This window comes from Esox lucius, chromosome 10 (assembly GCF_011004845.1).
Source record: "Esox lucius isolate fEsoLuc1 chromosome 10, fEsoLuc1.pri, whole genome shotgun sequence".
NCBI classification, from domain to species: Eukaryota; Metazoa; Chordata; class Actinopteri; order Esociformes; family Esocidae; genus Esox; species Esox lucius.
In genome coordinates, this window is record NC_047578.1 from 15,940,652 (window position 1) to 15,965,317 (window position 24,666).

General features: G+C 44.7%; 2 protein-coding genes across 4 annotated transcripts; one reads left to right on the forward strand and one right to left on the reverse strand.

The window, feature by feature from the left end:
- The first annotated feature begins 705 nt into the window (after window positions 1-705).
- cpsf1 (cleavage and polyadenylation specific factor 1) lies at window positions 706-15,834 on the forward strand. The gene is made up of 35 exons (XM_010873811.4): window positions 706-873; window positions 1,498-1,671; window positions 1,840-1,867; window positions 4,001-4,134; window positions 4,264-4,344; window positions 4,489-4,637; window positions 4,806-4,952; window positions 5,143-5,282; window positions 5,433-5,543; window positions 5,788-5,881; window positions 6,223-6,310; window positions 6,790-6,942; window positions 7,382-7,430; window positions 7,539-7,633; window positions 7,747-7,821; window positions 7,952-8,032; window positions 8,460-8,705; window positions 8,839-8,980; window positions 9,111-9,289; window positions 9,383-9,525; window positions 9,675-9,870; window positions 10,241-10,447; window positions 10,787-10,876; window positions 10,965-11,120; window positions 11,514-11,874; window positions 11,992-12,076; window positions 12,177-12,318; window positions 12,478-12,630; window positions 12,866-13,042; window positions 13,390-13,456; window positions 13,597-13,644; window positions 13,982-14,137; window positions 14,986-15,115; window positions 15,268-15,406; window positions 15,708-15,834. Exons 2-35 carry the CDS (start codon window positions 1,528-1,530, stop codon window positions 15,753-15,755), a joined length of 4,434 nt encoding a protein of 1,477 aa, XP_010872113.1. The 5' UTR covers window positions 706-873; window positions 1,498-1,527; the 3' UTR covers window positions 15,756-15,834.
- A 182-nt stretch (window positions 15,835-16,016) lies between these two features.
- On the reverse strand, window positions 16,017-24,246 carry adck5 (aarF domain containing kinase 5). Of its 3 annotated transcripts, none has more exons than XM_029122790.2 (15): window positions 23,979-24,246; window positions 22,948-23,027; window positions 22,605-22,754; window positions 22,272-22,347; window positions 21,931-22,131; window positions 21,588-21,728; window positions 20,991-21,104; window positions 20,730-20,861; window positions 20,541-20,624; window positions 20,366-20,447; window positions 19,709-19,787; window positions 19,302-19,393; window positions 18,914-19,166; window positions 18,672-18,788; window positions 16,017-18,534 (listed from the first exon to the last, which is right to left on the reverse strand). In XM_029122790.2, exons 3-15 carry the CDS (start codon window positions 22,721-22,723, stop codon window positions 18,432-18,434), a joined length of 1,593 nt encoding a protein of 530 aa, XP_028978623.2. In that variant the 5' UTR covers window positions 22,724-22,754; window positions 22,948-23,027; window positions 23,979-24,246; the 3' UTR covers window positions 16,017-18,431. The 3 variants fall into 3 exon arrangements, with proteins under 3 accessions (XP_028978623.2, XP_010872111.2, XP_010872112.1); XM_010873809.4 differs by having other exon boundaries at window positions 23,900-24,246; XM_010873810.3 differs by lacking the exons at window positions 22,948-23,027; window positions 23,979-24,246 and having other exon boundaries at window positions 21,931-22,126; window positions 22,605-22,618.
- Between the last annotated feature and the right edge of the window lie 420 nt (window positions 24,247-24,666).

The window sequence follows — 24,666 nt, forward strand, 5'->3', positions numbered from 1 at the left end:
TGTACCCCCATGTGCCTTATTGCTTAAAAAAACGGTCCTGTGTTAGTGAGGGCGTGTGTACATTTTGTCAATTTAAATATTGGAAATGACAGCAATTCCAAGATCTCTGACTGTAGCTTTAACTCAAGAAATATGCTTATTTCGATAGGCTACTGATGGAGAGGAGGCATCCTTAAAAATGGGGTGGGATAAAATCATGTTAGTTTTGAAACATTAATCCTGGGCTTTTATAGTTTAAATCGTTTTCTGCACCGATGTATGCTAGGTTTTGAAATGTTGGGCTCCCGGATTGACAATTTGAATCAGGGTTGTAGGTGAATTGTATCAATGGAAATATGTTTCCAAAACCCTAGGGAGCGATGTCAATGAGTCCGGGCGGCAAAACTCTCAGCTGAAGTTTCCCGCTACTACGGAATATTTTTGTAATTTCGTGAATGGGCTGGATTGAAATTAGTTAAGTTTTTTGTATAAAACACAAAGCACTTTTACTTGTGAAATTTAGGCCTATGACAAACCATTCATTATGCTGTTTTGTGTTGTATATGTATTGTATAACTTTTATGGTATTCTTAAATACTTATTTTACTTTAAATGAAGTGAAATTAAATATTTTTTTCCATTAAAACTATTGTCCTGTCTTACAATATGTGTGCACAAGCACTGCACAACATGGTGAGGTTTCAAGATGGGAACACTTGTATTCTACGTCGCTGTTTCTTACCGAGTACAGTTGGGGTGTGCGCGTCAATCGAATGGAAGGAATAACAACAACTTTAGTCACACGTTTCTTTTTGTAAACTGAACTGTGTTTATGGGCTTTGCAGTGAATTAAAAATAACCAAACTGGAAACGAGCGTATCTTGTTCATTATAGGTAAGTGTATCGTAATCAAATACTGGAGCATCTGCAAAGCTGAATTCGCGAGTTTCGTTGAGTGCAAGCCATCCAGCTCGTGGAGTATCGACAAGTGATCCAAGCGGCTAACGTTTTCTAAGTACCTAATTTGTACAGTACAGAAATGGTAGCTAACCTAGTCAGTAATGTTAGTTAACCTATTCTCCTACAAGTTAATTAGCTAGATAATAAAGGTAAACACCATGACTTAAGTTTGTTTTCTCTCAAATAAAAAGATAAAGCCGACACAAGCATGCTAGTTGTTGTAGCCACTGCTAATGTTAGCTTATTAACAATAACTGTCCTTGCCCTAAATTGTAAGATTATATCTCTGGTCTATTATATAACTTTTTGTATATTTTAATAATACTTCCTTTCCGACATCCACAAAAATACAATACATTACTGTAACGACTTAAACTATATTTAACCATTATTTACAAAGCTGCAGTGCTTAGTAACAACAATATTAACAATACGATTTTTTTAAATGCATATTGTTAGCTAGTGAGTAGTGCTGGTGTTATTTCCATAACTTAGACGTCGGTCTTCTTTAATGCTTGTCTAGCTGAATCTCTAGTTAATAACGGTCATCTCTGCCAGGTGCTGAGGGCGTACAGTACTGCTTGCAGGATGTACGCCGTGTACCGTCAAGCCCACTCCCCTACTGCCATCGAGTTTTCAGTCTACTGCAACTTCATCTCCAACGAGGAGAAGAACCTGGTCGTCGCTGGAACATCTCAGCTCTATGTCTATAGGATTATTCACGATGTGGAGGTGAAGTACCGTTGAACTATTTTTAGCTTTTCATCAGTGATTAAATGTACAATCGGCAACAAAGAAAAATTAAGTGTACCTCTGATGGTATTAAATTGTACAGTTCTGTGTTTATTGAAATGTGAATGATAGTGTATAGTCACTTACATCTTTCTCTTCACATTTCAGAATGCTTCTAAGACCGACAAATCACCAGGTATGGCCACAACAGTCTTTCTACCTAGTAAAGTTGTCATCTGAGCAGAGGTAGTCAGGTGAAACTCTAGTCACTACTAATATAGTGGCAGTTATAGTGGCATCAACAGTCTTTGACTGACCAATAGGTAGTGTCAGCCACTCAGGGTGTATACACCGATCAGCCATAATATTATGACTACCTGCCTGATATTGTGTAGGTCCCCTTTTTGCCACCAGAACAGCCCTGACCCGTCAAAGCATGTACTCCACTAGACCACAGAAGGTGTGCTGTGGTATCTGGCACCAAGATGTTAGCAGCATATCCTTTAAGTCCTGTAAGTTGCGAGGTGGGGCCTCCATAGATCGGACCTGTTTGTGAGGCACGTCCCACAGATGCTCAATTGGATTGAGATCTGGGGAATTTGGAGGCCAAGTCAACACCATGAACTCATTGTTGTGTTCCTCAAACCATTCCTGGACAAGTTTTGCTTTGTGGCAGGGCACATTATCCTGGTGAAACAGGCCAATGCCAACAGGAAATACTGTTGCCATGAAAGGGTGCACATGGTCTGCAACAATGCTTATGGAGTTGGTACTTGTCAAAGTAACATCCACATGAATGGCAGGACACAAGGTTTCCCAGCAGAACATTGCCCAAAGCATCACACTGCCTCAGCCGGCTTGCCTTCTTCCCATAGTGCATCCTGGTGCCATGTGTTCTCCAGGTAAATGACACGCATGCACCCGGCCATCCACATGTAAAAGGACACGTGATTCATCAGACCAGGTCACCTTCCATTGCTCCGTGGTCCAGTTCTGATGCTCACGTGCCCATTGAAGGCGCTTTCGGCAGTGGACAGGGGTCAGCATGGGCATGCTGACTGGTCTGTGGCTACGCAGCCCCATACGCAACAAACTGCAAAGCACTGTGTGTTCTGACACCTTTCTATCAGTACAGTACCAGCATTAACTTTTTCATCAATTTGAGCTACAGTTGCTCATCTATTGGATCGGACCACACGGCCCAGCCTTCACTCCCCACATTCATCAATGAGCCTTGGCTCCCCATGACCCAGATGCTGGGTTACCGCTTTTCCTTCCTTGGACCACTTTTGATAGGTACTGACCACTGCAGAGCAGGAACACATCACAAGGGCTGCAGTTTTGGAGGTGCTCTGACCCAATCATCTAGTCATCACAAATTGGCCCTTGTCAAAGTCGCTCAGATCCTTACACTTGCCCATTTTTCCTGCTTCTAACACATCAACTTTGAGGACAGAATTTTCACTTGCTCCCTAATAAATTCCACACACTGACAGGTGCCATGATAACGAGATTATCAGTGTTATTCACTTCACCTGTCAGTGGTCATAATGTTATGGCTGATGGGTGTACATCATTGGACTTGCCTTGAACAAAAGTTTGCCTTGACTTACATTCAGAACTTGTAAGTACAGTTATTTAAGCAGTAACGTTCAGTCTTAGGGTACTGCAAAAGAAATGCACATGAGATCTCTAGTCCAGCAATACCTGTATCCATTTAAGCAGTATCCTTGATGCGTTCGAAGGTCTGTTATTGATGGGCGTTTCTGATGGAATGAAGGTACTTTGCATTGCAGAGCAATGCCCAAGAAAGGATGAAATCCACTCCCTCCAAATAATGTTGTTTCCATGTTGAATCCATGTTTGATTTTGATTTGGAGTGATGGCCGGAATCATTTGGATTCAATCTTTCCTTTGGCACTGCTCAGCAATGAAAATAATGATAATTTAATCTCAACAGTCTGTCAGTTAACAGTGTCCTTTACCTTGAGCAATGTTCTATTAAACTGATAAAACTGCAACACATTGTGGGACATGCCGAGCTGCTGCTAGCCATTGCAAGTAGTAAATTCTTGGGCTACATTGGACTTAGTTATTATTATAATAATACATGGGATTTATATAGGGCTTTTCAAGAACTTACATTTTCTTTTAAATTGTACTATAGTGACTAGTGTACAATTGACTTCATGCTATTTTGTTGTAATCTTTCCTCAGACGTGTGTCAAGAGCAATATACAACATGACAAAGCCCTTTTAACCTGGTTAAACTAGCCATTCCTGACATTAGATCTCTTTTTTGACACTTCCCTTTCCCTTCCCTCTGCAGATGTCAAGGCTCGTAAGGAGAAACTGGAGCAGGTGGCTTCTTTCTCCCTGTTCGGTAATGTCATGTCCATGGCCTCCGTTCAGCTTGTAGGAGCAAACAGAGATGCTCTCCTGCTCAGCTTTAAAGATGCTAAGGTACCTGATACTTGCTGGTGCTTGATATAACATTTCATTGTTAAATTAATCCTAAACTCAACAGTTTTCAAATTTCAGAGGACTTGAAAATGCATCTCACTGTTGTTGTTAATGTTATGTTCATTCTAGCTGTCTGTAGTGGAGTATGATCCAGGGACTCACGATCTGAAGACTCTCTCACTTCACTACTTTGAGGAGCCAGAGCTAAGAGTAAGAGGAAATTAACTGCTAGAAACAAAACTCCACAAGTATTTTTCTTTATTGTTAAAGAACAATAATTAAAGTGCAACCCACTAGCAATATAAGCAGATATGAAAACTTGATTTTGAAATCCCATTGCTTTTGCAACTCCAGGATGGGTTTGTCCAGAATCTCCACATCCCCATGGTCCGTGTGGATCCAGAGAACCGATGTGCTGTCATGCTGGTGTATGGCACTCAGCTGGTGGTGCTGCCTTTCAGGAAGGATACACTTAGTGATGAACAGGAAGGAGTGGTAGAAGGGTATAATTATTTTCTCTTTGTTACCCAGGGACCTCTAGAATCCATAATACCATTCAGTAATGTCTAGAACAGCTTTAATAATGGAATACTGAGTGGCAATACGTTTCTATTTCAAATGATTTCAGATTGGCTCGTCTTGACTCGTGTTGTCTTTCACCACCCATGTAGGCCCAAGTCCAGCTTTCTTCCCAGCTACATCATAGATGTCCGTGAGCTGGATGAGAAGCTTCTGAACATTGTAGACATGAAGTTCCTTCACGGCTACTACGAACCCACTCTGTTGATACTGTATGAGCCCAACCAGACGTGGCCAGGGTTAGTACAGCACAAGCACCTGTGCTACCTTAGTACACCACTTGTTTTACCTCAGTACAGAACTAGGTGGGGCCTCACTAAGTCAACCAACACTCTTCAGTGATGACGTAGAAAGCCCACGTCTTGTTCTGAACTGTGCATGATTGGTCCAACCGTGTTGCGTAACTCCTGTGTGGTCCTCCTCCTCCAGGCGTGTAGCAGTGCGACAGGACACCTGCAGTATTGTAGCCATCTCACTCAACATCATGCAGAAGGTTCATCCTGTCATTTGGTCCCTCAGTAACCTCCCCTTTGACTGCACACAGATTATGGCTGTGCCTAAGCCCATTGGTAAACCTCTCACTGCATTCCTATATTCATAGTTGTATTCACTCCATATTGTATGTGTCTGTTAAATTACTGAACATTTAAATACATTAAATAAATACAGAGCAACATCAATTAAGACCAAATGTGCTGGTATTCCTGCTGTGTTTCTAGGTGGTGTGGTGGTGTTTGCAGTCAACTCCCTGTTATACCTCAACCAGAGCGTTCCTCCATATGGCGTTTCACTCAACACACAGACCAATGGCACCACTGCATTCCCCCTGCGTGAGTATGGTCTAACACACGAAGCATCACCGTGCCTGGATGCCAATATATCACACGCACACCAGATGCCTTGCTATTATGTGATGTCATACCCATGGTATAACTGGTTTATAATCACATTTACATGTTGAGGTAAACCATTTGTCATCAAAGCTCCACCATGTAATACACTGTATATAATAAAACCTTTTAACAGGTTGTAAGCATGTATGTCTTCTAATCAGACTGATGTTTGGGGTTTCAGGGATACAAGAAGAGGTGAAAATCACGCTAGATTGTTGCCAGTCCACCTTCATCGGTTCTGACAAGATGGTCATCTCTCTGAAAGGAGGAGAGATGTGAGTATATATCACAAAACTGTTATGAGCTACATGTAGTTGATGAGATTTGTGAGCGAACGTATGTTGGTGCCAGAATTGCTTTACTAGACCTTGGTCATATCACAACCCCGAAGGCGTTACAGCAGACAACAACCGCTGCCTCTTCCACACCCAATCACTTCCTGTGAGCAGCAGAACATGTACCACAATGTATGTGACGTCGAAGCTATTCGTGCCCTCAAATCGACGTGGCGTGGTCCTAATACCTGCGTCTGGCAGCAGCGGATCGAAGTGGACTGTATCTCTGACCTTGACCTTGGCCGGAGCCGCGCATAGACTGACCACTCTCATCCCCGCAGATACGTGTTGACCCTGATCACCGACGGCATGAGGAGCGTCCGGGCCTTCCACTTCGACAAGGCCGCTGCCAGCGTCCTCACCACCTGTGTAAGTAGCGTGGCACGCGGAGCGAGGCGGCAGGGACGGCAGTGCGCCAACCTGCACGCATTGACAGTGTGCTGACAGCAGCCCTCACTGTACAGTTCACTGCCTTTATGTGCTAATCGGAGGTAGGGGGAAGGAGGGGAGAGTGGGGGGAGAGAGAGCCTGGTTGCTGTTGGGAGGCTGACGCGCACACACACACACACACCAGTGCAACTGTGAGGACTGCAGTGCAGTGATATTATCCATCTGCTGCTGACTGTTGGTTATGGAGTAGCTGTGGGGAGAATACACCCAGATGGACAGGGGCCAGATTGTCTTCTCCACGCCAACATCGGGCCAATAGGGTGTTATCTCATACTTTGCCACACCCACCCCCTTTCCTAGGTTCCCTGCTCCCGGCTTCATTAGCCTCCCATTGGGAACAGCAGCTGGCGGGCTAGCTTGGTGTAGTTTTAACATCTGTGTCTCTGCTCCGTTTCCAGATGATGACCATGGAGCCTGGTTACCTGTTCCTGGGGTCCCGGCTAGGAAACTCCCTCTTGTTGAAGTACACTGAGAAGTACCAGGAGAAACCAGAGAAACCGCCAGTGGAAGAGGATCAAGAGAAGGAGGAGGAGATGGATGAGGAGAAGCAGGTGAGCTGGTATCATGTTCTCCTCAGTCTGGTCACGTGGCTTTCTGCTGAGAGATTCTGTCCAAAAACCAAATATGTGATCAAAATGTGTCCAACTAAAATGTGGCCAAAGTTTTTTATTGATGATATTTTTTGGCTTGAGTATAATACTAGTCATCGTTCTGTTCCATTATATATTTTCAGCACGCCAGCTCCTGATGTTACTGTCTTTGACTAACAAAGCCCCATGTTAAAATGAAACTTAAAGCTGTGGTCCACATAAGGTTTCACTCTACCACTGGTCACCCCAGGAATATAGTATTATAATTATTCTAGTGTCTCCTTGAAGTGAATTGAAGAAAAAACTGTGTGTGTTTGTTGTAACGTCTTGCTGATAACACATTCCTTATGCATTGTCATTTCTGGAAATGGTGTAATTAACTTGATGTGGAAAATTCTAGGAGGAACCTCCCAGCAAAAAGAAGAGGGTTGATTCCTCGACCAATCAAGGTATGTGAGCAGTTAGTGCATTACAATTGTAATTTTTTTTGTCTGTTTTCACATGTATTGAACTGAGGTGAGCTCACTTACAATAATGTTTTTTATGTCTAAATTCAGCTGGTAAAAGTCAGCTGACTGATGAGGTGGATGAGATTGAGGTTTATGGGAGCGAGGCAGCGTCGGGAACTCAGTTGGCCACCTACTCCTTTGAAGTATGACCCATCGTCACCCCAGTAGAGGCTGTATCCCTCTGTCTATATTTCCTTTTCATCTGACTTTGGTTATTGCGGCAACTCCAATGTGGTCCTCCTATGTTTTTCTCCAGGTGTGTGACAGCATACTGAACATCGGCCCTTGTGCTGGTGCGTCCATGGGGGAGCCAGCCTTCCTCTCAGAAGAGGTAAAAGGTTTCTACTCAAAGGGTTTTATTTGTGACAGTGCTGATATTGTACCCTGTAGCAAGATATTTTCTCGTACGTTTGCTATGCTAACGGTAAGCGACTGTGTGTCTGCTGTTCCTGTTTCCACAGTTCCAGTCCAACCCAGAGCCGGACCTGGAGATCGTAGTGTGTTCTGGCTATGGGAAGAACGGGGGCCTGTCGGTTCTTCAGGTGAATACTCTCCCTGCCTTTGTATCTTTCTACAAGTGCATGCACGAGGCTGCACTGTGCTATGACCTGTGGTAACGAGGCCCATCTACCTCAGGTCCGGTAGCGGTGCTACAGAGAACATCCCAACCCTCTGGGTTTACCAGGGCTGCTGTCCGAGAGATCAATGGGGTAGCCTATAAACCGCCCAGACACATGTAAACACTGCGTGCAAGGCAGGGGCATTATAAAGTGGGAGGCCCATTAGCATACAGCTTACCCGATGGATAGTCTGTGGCAACACGACTGATTGGAACAACGTAGCGGTCATAAAACAAAACCCCACCCCCTGACGAGCTGATGGTTTCCGGGTCAGATAATGCAGTCGTTCCCTGTGGCAGTTGTTAAGGGTTGTCTGTTGACGGTGTTTTATGACGCCTTCCCCTCCCAGAGGAGTATCCGTCCCCAGGTGGTCACCACCTTCGAACTGCCGGGTTGCCACGACATGTGGACTGTCATCTCCAACGAGGTGAAGGAGAAAGACAAGGAGAAGGACCGGTCTCCAGCAGCGGAGGGAGAGGGGGAGATCCCCGAGGAGAAGGAGGGGGAGGAGGAGGGGAAAACGGAGGCCGCGCCAGTCGAGGACGACAAGAAAAAGCACGGCTTCCTGATTCTCAGCAGAGAGGACTCCACCATGGTACTGTCACTCCGAACGCCTCTCTACGCAGCCGTCTGAAAGGGACCTCCGTCCCCTCTCTGTCCTGTGATGTGGATTGAGATCGGGGTACTGATTTGTGTTGGATGTTAACCCTTCCTTTGTGGTTGTCTAGGTCCTACAGACTGGTCAGGAGATCATGGAGCTGGACACCAGTGGTTTTGCCACCCAGGGACCCACTGTGTTTGCCGGAAACATCGGCGACAACAAATACATCATCCAGGTCTCCCCAATGGGCATACGACTACTAGAAGGAGGTAGAGAAATCAATCCATCGAAAGAAAATATTCCCCAATACGCTTGTTGAAGCACTTCAGGACAACTTTTGGTTTTTAAAAGGCATTTAGAAATACATTTGGTTGACCGATTGATTGACATTCCTTCCAGTGACCCAGTTGCACTTCATACCAGTGGACCTTGGTTCTCCCATAGTCCAGTGCTCCGTTGCGGACCCCTATGTGGTCATCATGACCGCAGACGGAGTGGTCACCATGTTTGTCCTCAAGACCGACTCATACATGGGCAAAACCCACCGCCTGGCTCTTCAAAAACCACACATACCTACCGTAAGTCAGGAAAACGCCCTGTTCCACTCAATAAAGCTGGGCTGCATTAAAACACAGGCCCTGCTCTTAGACCGCTGATTCTGTCCCCTACAGCAACCCCGTGTCATCACGCTGTGCGCGTTCCGTGATATCAGCGGGATGTTCACAACGGAGAACAAGCAGACGTGTCACGCCAAGGAACAAGACACCACGTTCAAGAGCCAATCAGAGGCCGAGACCATCATACACGATCTCAGGTTGGGTTCGATACAGGACGACAGGTCCGGGTGTTTTTAGGAAAAGGTCCCTGTAGGGTTTTAACAAAAGAACGAGAGATTCTCACTGACTTGACCCGTCAGCTGGAAGCTCCGTCTCACATCTCAGTGTTTTCATCTGTCGTGTTCAGCAACACCGTGGATGACGAGGAGGAGATGTTGTATGGAGACTGTAACCCAGCAGGCATCACGCCCACCAAGGACGAGGGCCACCCTGGGTACCGCACCTCCTCGTCCGGGGCCCTGGGCGGCTGTTCTGAGCAGGGGTCAAGACGAGCCGAGCCCACACACTGGTGCATGGTGGTCCGTGAGAACGGCGTCATGGAGGTAAGGATCAGCTGCTCCTTTTCATCAGCATCATTTTAACAATAGCTGTGTCGATATGCTTGTACTTGAATAATCCATTGACATAATTTACAGTGCTGTTGTAATACTAATATTATCTAAGTCAAGATACAGTATAAATATTGGTGTTAGAGGTTGTATACATTTATGAACTATTGATGTTCAGAGGTACAGCTAAACGTTTTCTACAGGATAGAGCTATGGTCATTTTGGCTGTGTTCGAAGGGATCACAACTACAATGTATCATGGGTAAATTGTGACTGACTGACTTAAGTTGCTATTCATGATGTGATTTGTAGATCAGTGATTTTGATCCTAAAACACTGGAAATATGTTTATCCTCCTCTCCAGATCTATCAGTTACTTGATTGGAGATTGGTGTTCCTGGTCAAGAACTTCCCAGTTGGCCAGAGAGTGTTGGTTGACAGCTCGGCCGGCCAATCCGCAGCACAGGGAGAGGGGAAAAAGGAGGAAGTGACACGACAGGGGGAGATCCCATTGGTCAAAGAGGTGGCTCTGGTGTCACTCGGCAACAACCACTCAAGACCCTACCTGCTGGTGAGCTTTTTGTTATTTAGGTGTTAAAAGGTGGAGTCAAGTGAAATAATGTTGCAGCACTGCAGACATCATCGCCATGGCAAGACTTTCCTTTTGTACATTCACACAGTTGATGTGCATAGGTTCACTTCACATTGTTACAGCATGGCCTAAGCTGGACCAAAGCAGCGGTTATGCGTCACACTCTAACACTCTTACTTTCTGTGGAAACGCACCTGCTGTGCTGTTATCTGTCACAGTAGAATGACTCAACACCAGAATATGGAACCATAGTTGCCTGAACCTCCTAAACTGAGGCTCTACATACGTCTGAGCTTGTTTGTTCTATTTCTTACACAGGTCCATGTTGAACAGGAGCTTCTGATATATGAAGCATTCCCATACGACCAGCAGCAGGCTCAGAGCAACCTGAAGGTCCGCTTCAAGAAGGTAAGCGACCTGGCCTTTGGACAAGCAACGTCTACTCAACCACTTGAATTGTTCATTCAGCGCTGGTCCTTTGTGTTGACCTTCTCAGATGCCCCACAACATCAATTTCCGTGAGAAAAAGTTGAAGGTTAAGAAAGACAAGAAGACTGATGGTCAGGCCGGCCCGAGCGAAGAGGGGTCAGCCACGGTTAAAGGTCGCGTGGCCAGGTTCCGCTACTTTGAGGACATCTCCGGCTACTCTGGGGTAAGAGTTTGGGCTCCTATCATAGACACGGAAGACATTGTCCATCTCCATGTTGAAGTAGTTAATTTCACTATAATGAATTGGCAGATTTTTCTCCTGGTGGCTACATACAAGTCATCACAAGGATCCAATGAACGTCCCACCCAGTTGAAAACATTAAAATGTCAGCCTTCAATGGTTTAGAACACGTTTTATCCCAGTTAAGTCTTCAAGCCACATCTCCGAACTGGCTCCGAACCAAGACCTACACTTGAGACTGGAGACAATAAAAAGGATGAATGTCTTAGGGTGCCCTGTAAGACACATCCGAAAGGAGACAGTCCACCGTGGATAAACCTTATGTATCTGTGCTGTACTTCTGTGTGTTCTCACGATGTTGCGTTCCACTGTCAGGTGTTCATCTGTGGCCCCTCCCCTCACTGGATGCTGGTGACGTCGCGGGGCGCGATGAGGCTCCACCCCATGACGATCGACGGGCCAATCGAATCCTTCTCCCCCTTTCACAACATCAACTGCCCCAAGGGCTTCCTCTACTTCAACAAGCAGGGCGAGCTGAGGATCAGCGTCCTGCCCACGTACCTGTCGTACGACGCCCCGTGGCCGGTCCGGAAGATTCCCCTGAGGTGCACCGTCCACTACGTGTCCTACCACGTGGAGTCCAAGGTGTACGCCGTGTGCACCAGCATCAAGGAACCCTGCACCCGCATCCCCAGGATGACCGGCGAGGAGAAGGAGTTCGAGACCATAGACAGAGGTGCGCTATATGCACGCCTCGCGTCCACGACGTGCGCTCTCCCGCTCCCCCCCCCCCCCCCCCTCCGATTGACGTCCTCTCCCGTTAACGTTCCCCCTGTGTTCCGTTCCCCCTCAGACGAGCGCTACATCCCGCCGCAGCAGGAGAAGTTCTCCATTCAGTTGATCTCTCCTGTCAGCTGGGAGGCCATCCCCAACACACGGTAACTGATTCAGCGGGTCTATATCGGTTGACTATGTTTGTAGGCGGCGCTGGCGGGCCCGGGGGTCTGACCTGGCGTACCTCTCTCCCTCTGTGATCAGCATCGACCTGGAGGAGTGGGAGCACGTGACGTGTATGAAGACGGTGGCGTTGAGGAGTCAGGAGACGGTGTCTGGGCGGAAGGGGTACATAGCGGCCGGGACTTGTCTCATGCAGGGGGAGGAGGTGACGTGTAGGGGCCGGGTGAGTCACCTACTGACCAGGGCTTTGTCCTGCCTACCTCACCACTTAACTGGCCAGAAATACCTTCGGAAATCACAAGACCTGCTAGCATGTCATTTGATGTTGTTATGGTATGCTATTGATTTATCATGGAATTAACTTCTTCACCATTGGGTACAGATTCTGATCCTGGATGTGATTGAGGTGGTCCCGGAACCCGGTCAGCCCCTGACGAAGAATAAATTCAAGGTTCTGTACGAGAAGGAACAGAAGGGGCCGGTCACGGCTCTGTGTCACTGCAGTGGATACCTGGTGTCTGCGATCGGACAGAAGGTGACCTTCACCACTAAAGACATCCTAATAGATATTCAGCTTTTAAAATGTATAATTCCTTTATGGTGTGGTCAGTGTCATGAGTTGTCATATTGATGATGGCATTGAATGAGCAGTTGTGACTGGTGAGGAAGCCCTCTTTAGGGGCATGAGAACAGTTGTAGTTCCATCTCTGCCGTAAAACTAAGACAACGTTCTGGTTGTTCTTACTGCGTCCATCTGTTCCTCTTTCTAGATCTTCCTGTGGAGCCTGAAAGACAACGACCTGACAGGCATGGCCTTCATCGACACTCAGCTCTACATCCACCAGATGTTCAGCATCAAGAACTTCATCCTGGCCGCTGACGTCATGAAGAGCATCTCCCTGCTGCGATACCAGCCTGAGAGCAAAACGCTGTCGTTGATTAGCAGGGTAAGACGGCAATGCCACACTCTCTCAGTTGAGTGGTGTCACAGGGGAAATGGCAAAGCATCAACTACAAGAGATTTAGTCTTGGAAATCTCAAATGATCTGTCCCTGAGGGGTTTAGTTCCATGTTAATATGGTGTTTATCTTTATATCCCAGATAATTGTTTCTTTTTGTGGATGAAAGAAAGTCTTGGTTCTTTCTTCTGTTCCCCTTTGGGATCCCAGGGTTTGTTGGGTGTTTATCTTCTAGAGAGCTGTGCTGGAGGAGATTTGTTCATGTTGGTTTTTCATGCCAGGGTTGCTAAGTGTTATATGATTATTCTTTTTTTTACCTGTGTTTGTAACCCCAGGACGCCAAGCCACTGGAGGTCTACAGCATAGAGTTCATGGTGGATAACAACCAACTGGGCTTCCTGGGTAAGTTTATTTTGGGTCTGTTTTTGGTAGCTGACTTATTACGGAGGTTCAGACTATCATGCTTAACTATTTGGATAAAGCCTTCAGAACCCTGTACGTTATGCCTCGACCGCTCGAATAAATCTTATTTCCTGTTTCAGTGTCAGACCGAGAACAGAATCTGTCGGTGTACATGTATCTCCCTGAAGGTGAGTAATGATGCGAACATGGTGATACAGACATGAACAAGCAGTCTTGAGATGTACAAAATATTTTGAAATCTTATCCTGCAAACATTTGAATGTCGTGTGTAGGATCTGTCGGGTGGGGCAGCGGTCTGTGCTCTTTCATAGAAACGAGCGTTGACGGTTTGAAACGGAATGGCTTGCCACCACCTTGAATCCAAACCCTAGTTTGTAGTTTGTGTGCGATGAGATGGCTGCAAACGCAATTGGATAAGATGATTCTGAGGGAGTGAGTGAAAGGGTAGGAATGTGCTGGAAAAGCATAGCTCAGTCGCGGTCCCTGTCCTCTGTCCCGCTGCAGCTAAGGAGAGTTTCGGGGGCATGCGTCTGTTAAGAAGAGCAGACTTCAACGTGGGAGCTCACGTCAACGCCTTTTGGAGGATGCCCTGTCGAGGGGCGTTGGACACCGCCACTAAGAAGACCCTGGCGTGGGACAACAAGCACATCACATGGTTTGGTAGGACACAAAATACCGACTTAGCCGTTTGTATTGGCAGCTACAGGGTGGAAGCATAAAGGGTCAGATGATAAGCTTTCAGGTGACCCTTTGAATAATAGATATGTAGAAAAGGCTTTTCTTGGTTTGTTGCTGACTGTCAGAAGGATGAACATGGCTTTGTCAGTTACTTAAACATTTTAGTAATTCAGCAGATGCTTAGAAACCCTATTGTATTTGTTACCGTTGGTTATTTTTTGTCCCTCGGCATCATTTGGTTCATTCAGAAAATTCCACTTAGATAAAAATGGCCCAAGAAAACCCCAAAATTGCATCATAGTAAAGTCATAATTGCTATTGAACATGTCAACTTTGAAAGTGCTCTCCTCTCACCACATTTGACCTGGAGTCAGAAGGCGCATGTTTGCCATTGGGACCCGTTACATTTTAGATTTTGAATTTGTGAAACATTGTCAAACACCACTCCTGCAGTACAAAAGGACCAATCTTCCGCTCACAAAAGATGTCTGTTTGCTCCACCGTGGATTTACAGCTGTTGAGAATTTAAGTTTTGAAAAGCTACTCCCATAGTACTAAAAACCATCTGTAATATTTCCCATCTAAAACATGGCCACTACTGTGGAACAATATCACACTCTGTTTATTGCCACATGATATCACAATACATTTGTGGTTTTGACACTTCATTTCATTGTATTACAATCTATCAATTGATCCAAATGGACAACACCATCAAGATGTAACGCACATGGAATTTGCCCACACAGTCGTGCTAGGACAGCCTATTCATCTGCTGACCTCTGAAGCTTCCTAGCCTTAAGACATCCCTCTTCTCCCCCACCCCACAGCCACTCTAGATGGAGGCATCGGGCTGCTGCTACCCATGCAAGAGAAGACCTACCGCCGATTGCTGATGTTGCAGAACGCCCTGACCACCATGCTCCCACACCACGCTGGACTAAACCCCAAGGCATTCAGGTGACTCACCGCACGCAGCCCCCCGAGATCTCGTCAGCTTATCAGTGTTCTTAGCGTTGATTAGCATTTTGTCAGCACTTCCTGGCTTGCGTCAATGGGCTTTTTAGAAAGATTACATTTTGTTTGAAGATGAGAACTTGTCGTTTCTCCAGGATGTTGCATGTTGACCGACGGCAGCTCCAGAACGCAGTGCGGAATGTTCTGGACGGAGAGCTGCTCAATAAGTACCTGTACCTCAGCACCATGGAGCGCAGCGAGCTGGCCAAGAAGATCGGCACCACCTCTGATATAGTGAGTATTAGTTTGCGCTGTAGTCTACATCTCTCATTGACGAAACCTGCTGTATAAGCTAGGGCTGAAGGATGGTAAATCTAGCTCACTCACATTGTGTAAGCCCCACAGTAATCCATGATGTGGCCTAAATGAACAGTCATATTGATATTGGTTCAATTGGATTTAAATTCAGTGTCCTAGGGTGGTCCAGCATTGATACAAATCTGGTCTACTGCTCTCTAAGTAAAAACTCCTGTCTTTCACATTCAATGAAGAATAAAATGCCTGAAAAACTTCAATCTCCCTCTCTCCATTTCAGATCCTGGATGATGTTCTTGAGATCGACAGGGTGACTGCTCATTTCTGAGACCGGCCTCCTTGACCGTGCACCAGGATTTCATCGTCGACCATCTATTTTATATGAAATGAAAATTGTTTTTTGTGTAGCTGTTCTGTATGGAAATCTTTTTTGTTCGGTGTTCATCTAGATAAGGGTTGATAATCATATTTCTTAGAACATTTTGTAAAGAAATTGATAAAAAACATTTAAAAAACCATTGCCTAATATCTTAAGCACAAACCTTAAACATCCACACACAACTCAATATGGATTGATGTCAGAAAATCCTAAAGGGAGGTGGGACATGTTTTATTTTAAGTTCATAGTATTTACATCCATAAGGTTTTGAAAGTATAAAAGCAGCATTAGCAGTTGGGTTATTGTGGTGTTTTGAACATTAGATGAGCGTTGCTCTCAATATTTCCTAAAAGTGAACATTATTGAATTGTTAAAGAATGACTCCCAAACTAGATGTATGTAAATCATCTGACCATGGTGTCCAACATCTGCACTTAGTAACCAACTGTAGACACACCACCCAGTTCACAAAAGTGTCGCTCTTACAGACATTTGGTCATGTTACCGTGGGTCTCCATACAAAGCAAGTATTGCAGCGTTCAGTTGAGCAAATGAGTGTGGTGTGATCATCTGTACCAGGTGCAAAGGTTCCGTTATCACAGAAACCACTGGACTTTCCACATGATTGTAGGGTGTACAGACCAAAAAAAAAAAAACATCCAATCAGCCAGTTCTGTGTGCAAAAACCCACAGTAGAGAGGTAGAAGAATGACAAGGCCAAAAACAGGCACGGTGGTAATGGCTTTGAACAACAGAGGTGTGCAGAACAGGCATCACACTGGGTTCCACTCCTTTCCACCAGACCCACTTAAATGAAACGCCATCACCAACGCTGGCAGTCAATGAGAACACACAGCATGATGGAACAGGAAGTTGATCAGGCAAAGGGCTTTGTTACACTTCCATATTTTGTGTAATTTATCCGGAGCTCTTATCCATAGTGACTTATACAGTAATGAGCACATACGTATTCATGCTGGCTGTCTGCGTGTAATAAACCCATAACCCTGACATTGCAAGCACTGTACACTTACAGAGGCACATATGAATGGGATCTGAGTCCATGAAACCATCCTGCCTGGTGATTGGTCCAGGCTGGCTGCGGTCCTGGAACGCTGTGTGGAATGTTGTTTTCCTGGCACACGTTAGGTCCCTTTATACCAGCGGAGCAACGTTGGGCGTTTGAACTATTGTTGCTGAGCGTGTGCATGAATCCCTTCATCATGTGGATGCTTCCAGCAGAACAAGGTGCCACATCACAAAACATCGTCTCACAGTGACTCCGGGGACATAAAAGCGAGTTCAGTTTACTTGAGTAACCTGCTCAGTGCCCAGACCTCAACACAATTGAGCGTATTCCAGATGAAATGGAAAAGGATGTTGTCTTCAGCGTGAATATACTGCCATCCAATCTGCAGTAATTGCACAATGCCGTCACATCAGCAAGCACCAAAATCCCTGTGTTTGACACTGAGTAAGCCATGCTGTTTTGAAGGAAAAGGGAGGCCTGACCAAGAACTATGTGGGTGGAACCATAAACTGGCAAGTGGCTACTGCGTGTAGAGGAAACGTGACTGGATCTAGAAGTCATTATTCAGATAATGCAACATTATAAACTAATGATCTCCCATGCTAAACCTTGAAATGGCTGACAGTCTCATTAAAATCTTTATTAACCCTCTGTTGACTTTCTTATTCATTAAAATGTTAATGGCCCAGCAGGAACTGCCACTGAATGGAATTCTTGTTAGGCTACGTTTGAGCTCAACATACATTACTGTTCTTGAAAACTCCAGTTGTGAAATAAAAAAGAATTGTTCTGGGTTGATAATCATGGCATGTCTTTTATGTTTAAGATATTTTGTGCCAGCTAACTTTGAGGCTATGACATCTTTGGCTTGGTGCTACATTTAGTGCTTGTTCCTGTCATGCCTAATGCAGTTAAAAACATGATTTCCCTATTTTTTATCATGCTTATTTAAAAAAACAAAAACATCCTGCAATGGTTAGAATTATAAAAATGCTGTTTTGAGAAAAAACCTGAAATATCACCCGAGTGCGATGGTAATTTTGGACATCTGCATGATGTCACAACTTTGATTATAACAGGCTTTAATAGTTGACACATCATGATTTGCTACTGTTTTTTGAATTTCAACATTACATTTCCCTCACAAGGACATTTTTCTAATTGTTTCAAATAAGGACTGTATATTAGTTTAGACGTACGCTCTGCATTTTGATGACCATTGTAAATCTCGACAGGACATGGTTGATGAAGAAAAAAAACTAAAACAGGTCTGTTTACTGAAATGTTTAACTACGCTAAAATCCACACAATGAGACAATATTTAAAAAGCCAAATGATAAAATGACAAAAATACACAAATCATATTTAAATATCACATGATTTAGACCAAATTATGATTTAAATTTATAGTTTAAAAGACTGCATTGGGACGCATGAACTCTAGTGTACTGTAGATGTGGAGGAAATGTAGCACCATTATACCAGCCAACCTGACAATTTTACATGATGTTAAAACACTTCAGGAGTTATTTCAACCGTAGTCTCCATCCTCAGGTACCCAGCTGAGGTATAGGCGTCATGGGCCTCCTCTACCTTTAGCGCAGGTATTGGTACACTTCCTCATCCAGAGAAATTAGATGAAAGAATGACAACAGGGAGAGCAGAGTGCGAGTCAGACTCATCATCGCCATCTCGGTCCTATGAAGATGGTGATTGAAGTTTTAGGCAATCTTGTAGGCACAAGGTCAACGTTTTGGGGGGAAAAAACATATGGAACAGGAGACTCAGCTGGGCCAAGTCAACTAATATATATATTGTTGTAGATAATTACTTACCTCAGGGCACAATCAAACTTAAGGCTCTCCCAGGTACCCCAAAACCACCGGAACACCCTGAACCTGGGAAGAACTCCAGGCCTCTCTGCCTGGAGTCTCCCCCAGCTGGACACAGCACTGGAGATGGAGGACAACAGCTACATTCAGCTACAGTAGTGAAGACAGTTTTCTGCTCACCTCTTTGCCAAAAAAAGCATCATTTTGATGCTGCTAAAACAACCACCACCACCACTCCATCTCACCTTTTTGCCATGACACAGTATCTGTCCACTGGAGCTCCCAATGTGATGTTGATGCTGCGGACTGTGTTGATGTTCCTGAACACCAGCAGCATGGGCCGGGGCATAGCCTTGAGTACAGCCATGATGTTGTCAAAGTGATTGACAGCCATTTCCCTCATATAGGAGGTCTCCTCACCACTCAGTATGTTGGACAGGCCCAGCTCCCGCATGTTGATTGGCCGTTGCAGCAGCATCTCACAGAAGATGAAGTAGTCTGATAGGACATGAATCAGAGCGTTGTATGTTTTGATAGGTCCATGTTGTGAAACTGGATTTGTTCAAAGAACGGCTTGGGTTTAAATGACTGAAACACTTAACAAGCCAAGAAGACGTTCGTTTTTTCTATCACCTTTGACCCCCAGCTTCTTGGAGTACATCTTCATGGCAGCGTCGTCTCTCAGAACTATGGACCTCCACAGTTTACACAGAGCTACCCGGTCACTAAAGGGATCAAAGTCCATTGCTTAAAGCCAATCGTACGCGCCAACATTTATGTTGAGTTCCCCTGCTCCAATGTTGCGGACATATGCCAGCAACCTGGCCCCCTACTAGACAGTCGGTGTAACGGTACACAACCACTGATGCATGCAATTCCTGAGCAGAGAAACAACCTCAAACTGAAGAACTAGTCAAATGTTGACCTGTAACACAGGGTCGTAGGTTAGAAAAAGTATCCACGTGCTACTAAGACGCTCCGGATGAAATTCTTTGTTTAAAAAAAAGCCTACTATTATGAAAAGAAAGTTTGAACCTTACTCTTTACTGAGGTATTCATACAGGCCGTGATCCAACAAAATGAGCTCAGCCTTCTTGCCTGGGCCTCTCCTCACGAGCACTGTGACATGGTACAGATAACATACATTCAGGATCACCAAGACATTTTAAGCTAACATTACACATTATTTGTAATCAACTTTTCCCAATTTCAAGAATTGACACAGAAGAATTGTGTAGGCCCCCCGTATAAAAGTAAACACAAATCAATACATGTTATGCCTGCCTTGGAGGTCTAGAGAATTTTGTATTAACGGTTTAACTGGAGGTGTGGTTCTGTATGTTATATTTCAAGGCTATTTCAACACTAGCCCACATTCACGAGTTTGCAGTGCATTCACTGAAAATGGAAGAAAACCTGAGGTGAAAACAATAAGTCATCTGGTGACGTGTGTTCCATACACAAAACCAACACCTATAGACGATTACATGATGTCCTATTCAACCATTCTTACGCACTGGACATACTATAATAATCTAGGGAGCCGCGGATTTCGACCCATGCGAGGCGTTTGATGTTCGACCCGTTACCGCGCGCCACTGATTAACGGCAGATTCCCTGAACCATTTTACCCTGGTGGACTTCCCCAGGCTTCATTTGACAGTCTTGTTTTTGATGACGCCGTGTCCCCGACCTACCGTTGCCAGGGTGAGGGTCAGCGTGGATAAAGCCGGTGTAAAAAATCTGCTCTGCGAAAGTACGGATCAGCTTGTCAGCAGTCTGGAAAGCCAGAAATCAAAAGGGTTGTATTTTGATCAGAGTGATAGTAACCAGAGACAAATGCAACTTCGGCGTGTCACCACAGGAACTTACATCTCTCAAGCTGAGTCCCTGTCTTCTGATTTCTTCCACATTGTTGATTTTGCAGCCTTCACAGAACTCTGCCGTCAACACTCTCTAAAGGAAAATAGATTGTTTATTACAGTACAAAGGTAATAATACATTAAAAAACGACAAAAGTGAATTTAAAATGTAAAACTAAATTCTGTTTCTGCGTCTCACCTTGCTGGTTTGTTCCCAGTACACCTTTGGCACAACAACAAATTTTAAGTGTTTCAGTTCTTTAGCACATCTCTCGGAGTTCCTGGCCTCATTCTCAAAGTCCAGCTCCTGAGCTAATGTCCCCTTCAAGTCCTAGAGTCATCAGAGAATGGCAACGACAGATTCATTTAGGGAATCAGGTCTAGGCAACGGATGTAAGGTATTGTCTGATTTTACTGAATGTAAAACACAGTCGAAACATTTAAAGATTTGATCACTTACATTAAGGACCCATCTAAATCCAAAGCTGGGGTGCATGAACTTTATAATGTCCAGAAGGATCTCCAGAGTCCTGATGTCACCATCAAAGCGATCCCTGAGGTCTATGTACTGCACCTGGGGAAGCAAGTGGTTGGTTACCACTAGAAAAGAAAGAGGAACAACTCGCACGGTTTTAAAAATAAAAATGATACTGTTAATTTTTGTTTAAACAGGGGTGAATCCATTCTGCTTTCATACGAAAGAGAAACAGTTGCTAAATATTTCCTTAACAGCAGTTAACAACAAAACAGAGAGGGCCTCACCTCCCACTGTTTGATGAAACATCTCTACTGTTTGTTGTTTATTTCTGCACAAACTTTTTGCAGCTTAACTGTTCATCAGAATGAATACTCCGCTGGCAAGCTATGAATGTTTCAGTTTGACTCGTCAGACAAAAGGTCAAACCTATAAGTGAGCCAATCAAAGCCAGCATAAAAACAATTCCAGCAAACGTAGTTAGACGCATGAGGGATTAAGAAGGCGACCAACAATCCTGCATCTAATTTCAGGAAAATTACAGGACTTTGCAACCTGGTTTGACATTAAACCTCAACGCACTTTGACAGCAACAGCAGTCCCATCCTGAAGCTCTGCCTTGTGGACCTGGGCCAGACTCGCTGCTGCAATGGGTTCATAGTCAAACTTCTTAAACATCTTGTCCGGAGTCACGTTGAAGTCCTCTCTGAAAAGAGCATCAACCTGGCACCGAGGGGGAGATCACGCCAGGTAAATGTTTGTCAGCATTTTCCAATATAAGACAGCTAGTCCTAATGTCACGCTGAATGGCCTAGATGCTTTCGTGACCAAAATACAAGAATGGCTCCCTCATCTGTTTCACTGCAACCTTGTGTGTCTTAACAGCTCTTAAGTATTTGAAAAGACCAAGTGCTGGTGGTCTTACCTCCTTGTATCTCCTGTTGAGAGCCTTATCCTCTAGCACCTGCAGTGTCTTTATGTACTCAGGAGGCAGCAGGTGGTTGAAGGAACACAGGCCCTGTCCTAGTTTAACATAAATCCCCCCGTTCTGCACCGCTCCCTCCACTATGCCGTTTGCTGCCCTCTGGTGGCATAATGACATCTCTTCCACAAACGATAGACTTCTCTGGCAACATAGGAAGGGAAGAATGTCATTTTCCTGATGGAATGACAGTGATTGTTTCAGTCTCACAGCACTATTCAGCAGACAAACAGGTAGACACATTAAACAGTCACAATTCATTACTGGTTTTCTGTGAAACTTACCTCATCAATGCCGCGTAAGGTCACATTGGAGGTCCACCAATAATCTACTGAGATATAGAGTCCTACGTATATTGACCTGTGGAGACAGAACATTCATGGATCATTAAAAGGATTGCAAAAACATTAACTCAAAGATATATTTTCACATGTTCTGCTTTACTAGACAGGAAAGTGTTGAGAAACTAACGGGAGTATAAACTGTGAGAGCAGTAGACTGGATTCGAACCCACTCTGCCTAAGGTCATGTGCACCAGCGGTAGCGGGTCAGACTTCTGGACCACCCTGGGCACCTGTATCATATACTATTGTGACGACAACGATGTTGGGACCCACCTAAAGAACCGACCAACTCCTTCCACCAAGATCTTTATCTTCCGTCTCTCTCTAGGCTCGGCCAAGGCATACTGGACCCCCAGCACCGCAGGCACACCCACCGCCACGCCCAAAAACATCTTCCTGAACCGTCCGAGGCTCTTCCCCGCCCTGGTCAAGACAAGGGCCATTTGAGTAACACAGTGTGTGTACATTTCTTTTGAGATTTGACCCTGCTGTTTAAGTGAAATTGCACGTCAGCATCCTGACCAGTGTGCATACTTCGTCGAAGGAACTCCCACTCAACAGGAGACGGACTAATGTAGTTCAGAGAAGACATACCCATGTGCAATTTATATAGTACCTTTGGGAGCTGAATGACCTGGACAGTTGGGGATGGGGACATCTTCGCAGCAAAGCCGAATGACGCTGACACAACCTTAACTAGAGGACAGAATTACAAACACAACCCAACAATCAATGTCCCTTTAAAGCATTAACCTCACCATAAAGGGAGACCCTGATTTTGCTTGATACTCTTTGAAAGATTGTCCTTGGTGTGTTGTTTAATACCGTTTCGATGTCTGGAAAGCTATAGAAAAACATTACACTTTGCCTCGTTGCTAACACAGAATTACAACATCTAAGGGGGCTTGAGGTGAGGGACATGGCTGGGGGCTTCTCTGAATTCTCCCAGCTTCAAGGCCACAATCCATAGTCCAGAACACACTGTTGTTTCCCTTATCTGTCTATTTTTGGACAAACTGTTTCCAGACTAGTAGATTTATGGATAGAGAACTCTATGTCAGGGACCTGACCGCACACATGCACACAGACACAATCACTCATTCTACTTGGTTTCACGTGGCATTGAACTAAACACAAGACAACATCTAAGCATTGGAGAGTATGCCACAATCTACAAAGCAAGGTTGTACATGACTGATCTCCGATTTCACTACCGAGGTTTTGCGGTACATTGTAAGGTCCAATCCAAGCTCATTGCCCGAATTGAAACTAATTTCCTGTGAGTCAGGAAGTAGTTCATGGAATGAGATAGTGCTAGTGGTGTGGGATTTGTCAATGTGATATAGTAAATACTAGTGAGGTGCTGTGCAATATTGACAAACGCGCATTCACTCACACGTATGTAAACACTTCATTGTCATTTGATTTAATCCATATACATACATCAACTGTCTAATGACAGGCGGTTATTTTTAATTAATACTGTAGGCATTACTTGAAATCACTGTAGTTAGCAACAACTAGTAGCAGGTTAAGTCAAATATTACATTTCCAAATGATCAACTCACCGCTTTGACAGCCTCCCCAGTCATGTTCTGACTATACAGTACATACACACACACCACGCTCACTGATCTTGAATCTCACCAAAGTAATATGGATTTAAAATGCCTTGTCGCTAGTTCAATGTAGCCTTGTCTTACGTCCCGTCGTGTCAGATCATATTTGAGTTCCTTAACTGGCTTGAAAAATGACTTTACAGGCAGATAGCGCCGAAATGAACACGTGACAAATGTTCAGCTTCCATTTGGTTAAAGCCAAAGACGATGTAGAAAAAGAAAGATAACTGAGTGACCGCTTCAATGATGGAACTACACGTCCCCACAAAAAATGGAAGGCAGGCAAATGAGAAGGCGAGATCAGGTGGGACCGTAATAGCCAATGAGAGAGCTTACGAAGAGATAGGGGGGGGGGGGGACATTCATAACTGAACCGGTCACCGCTAATAGTCACTCATAAATGTCGATAACTCTTGAGTCAGTAATACTTAACGTTCAAAAGGAACGAATCTTTCGCGAACTGCACATCACTTCACTAGAACTATGTTTTTACAACAACGTTAAAATAATCCCGGAATGCAACCGACGTACATATATATACACATTTGTGACCTAAACATGAACTTACCCTGCTCAAAAAAATTAAGGAAACACCTAAATCACACACCGGGTATTGGTGAACTAAATATATTAAAATTCAAAATCTTTACATTGTGTAAGTTGTCCTGCTCCAGGGGGAACCCAGGGCCATGGGTCTGAGGATTTCATCCCGGTAC

Excerpts from the sequence above, each read along its gene's own strand:
- adck5 (XM_010873809.4), bottom strand. The coding sequence starts at position 23,923 with ATGACTGGGGAGGCTGTCAAAGCG. Across the intron at positions 21,729-21,930 it reads TCAACAGGAGATACAAGGAG|GTTGATGCTCTTTTCAGAGA; the intron begins GTAAGACCACCA and ends CCTCGGTGCCAG. Across the intron at positions 19,394-19,708 it reads TATGAATACCTCAGTAAAGA|TGACCGGGTAGCTCTGTGTA; the intron begins GTAAGGTTCAAA and ends TGATCCCTTTAG.
- cpsf1 (XM_010873811.4), top strand. The coding sequence starts at position 1,528 with ATGTACGCCGTGTACCGTCAAGCCCACTCCCCTACTGCCATCGAGTTT. Across the intron at positions 4,953-5,142 it reads CCCAACCAGACGTGGCCAGG|GCGTGTAGCAGTGCGACAGG; the intron begins GTTAGTACAGCA and ends CTCCTCCTCCAG. Across the intron at positions 5,544-5,787 it reads CACCACTGCATTCCCCCTGC|GGATACAAGAAGAGGTGAAA; the intron begins GTGAGTATGGTC and ends TTGGGGTTTCAG.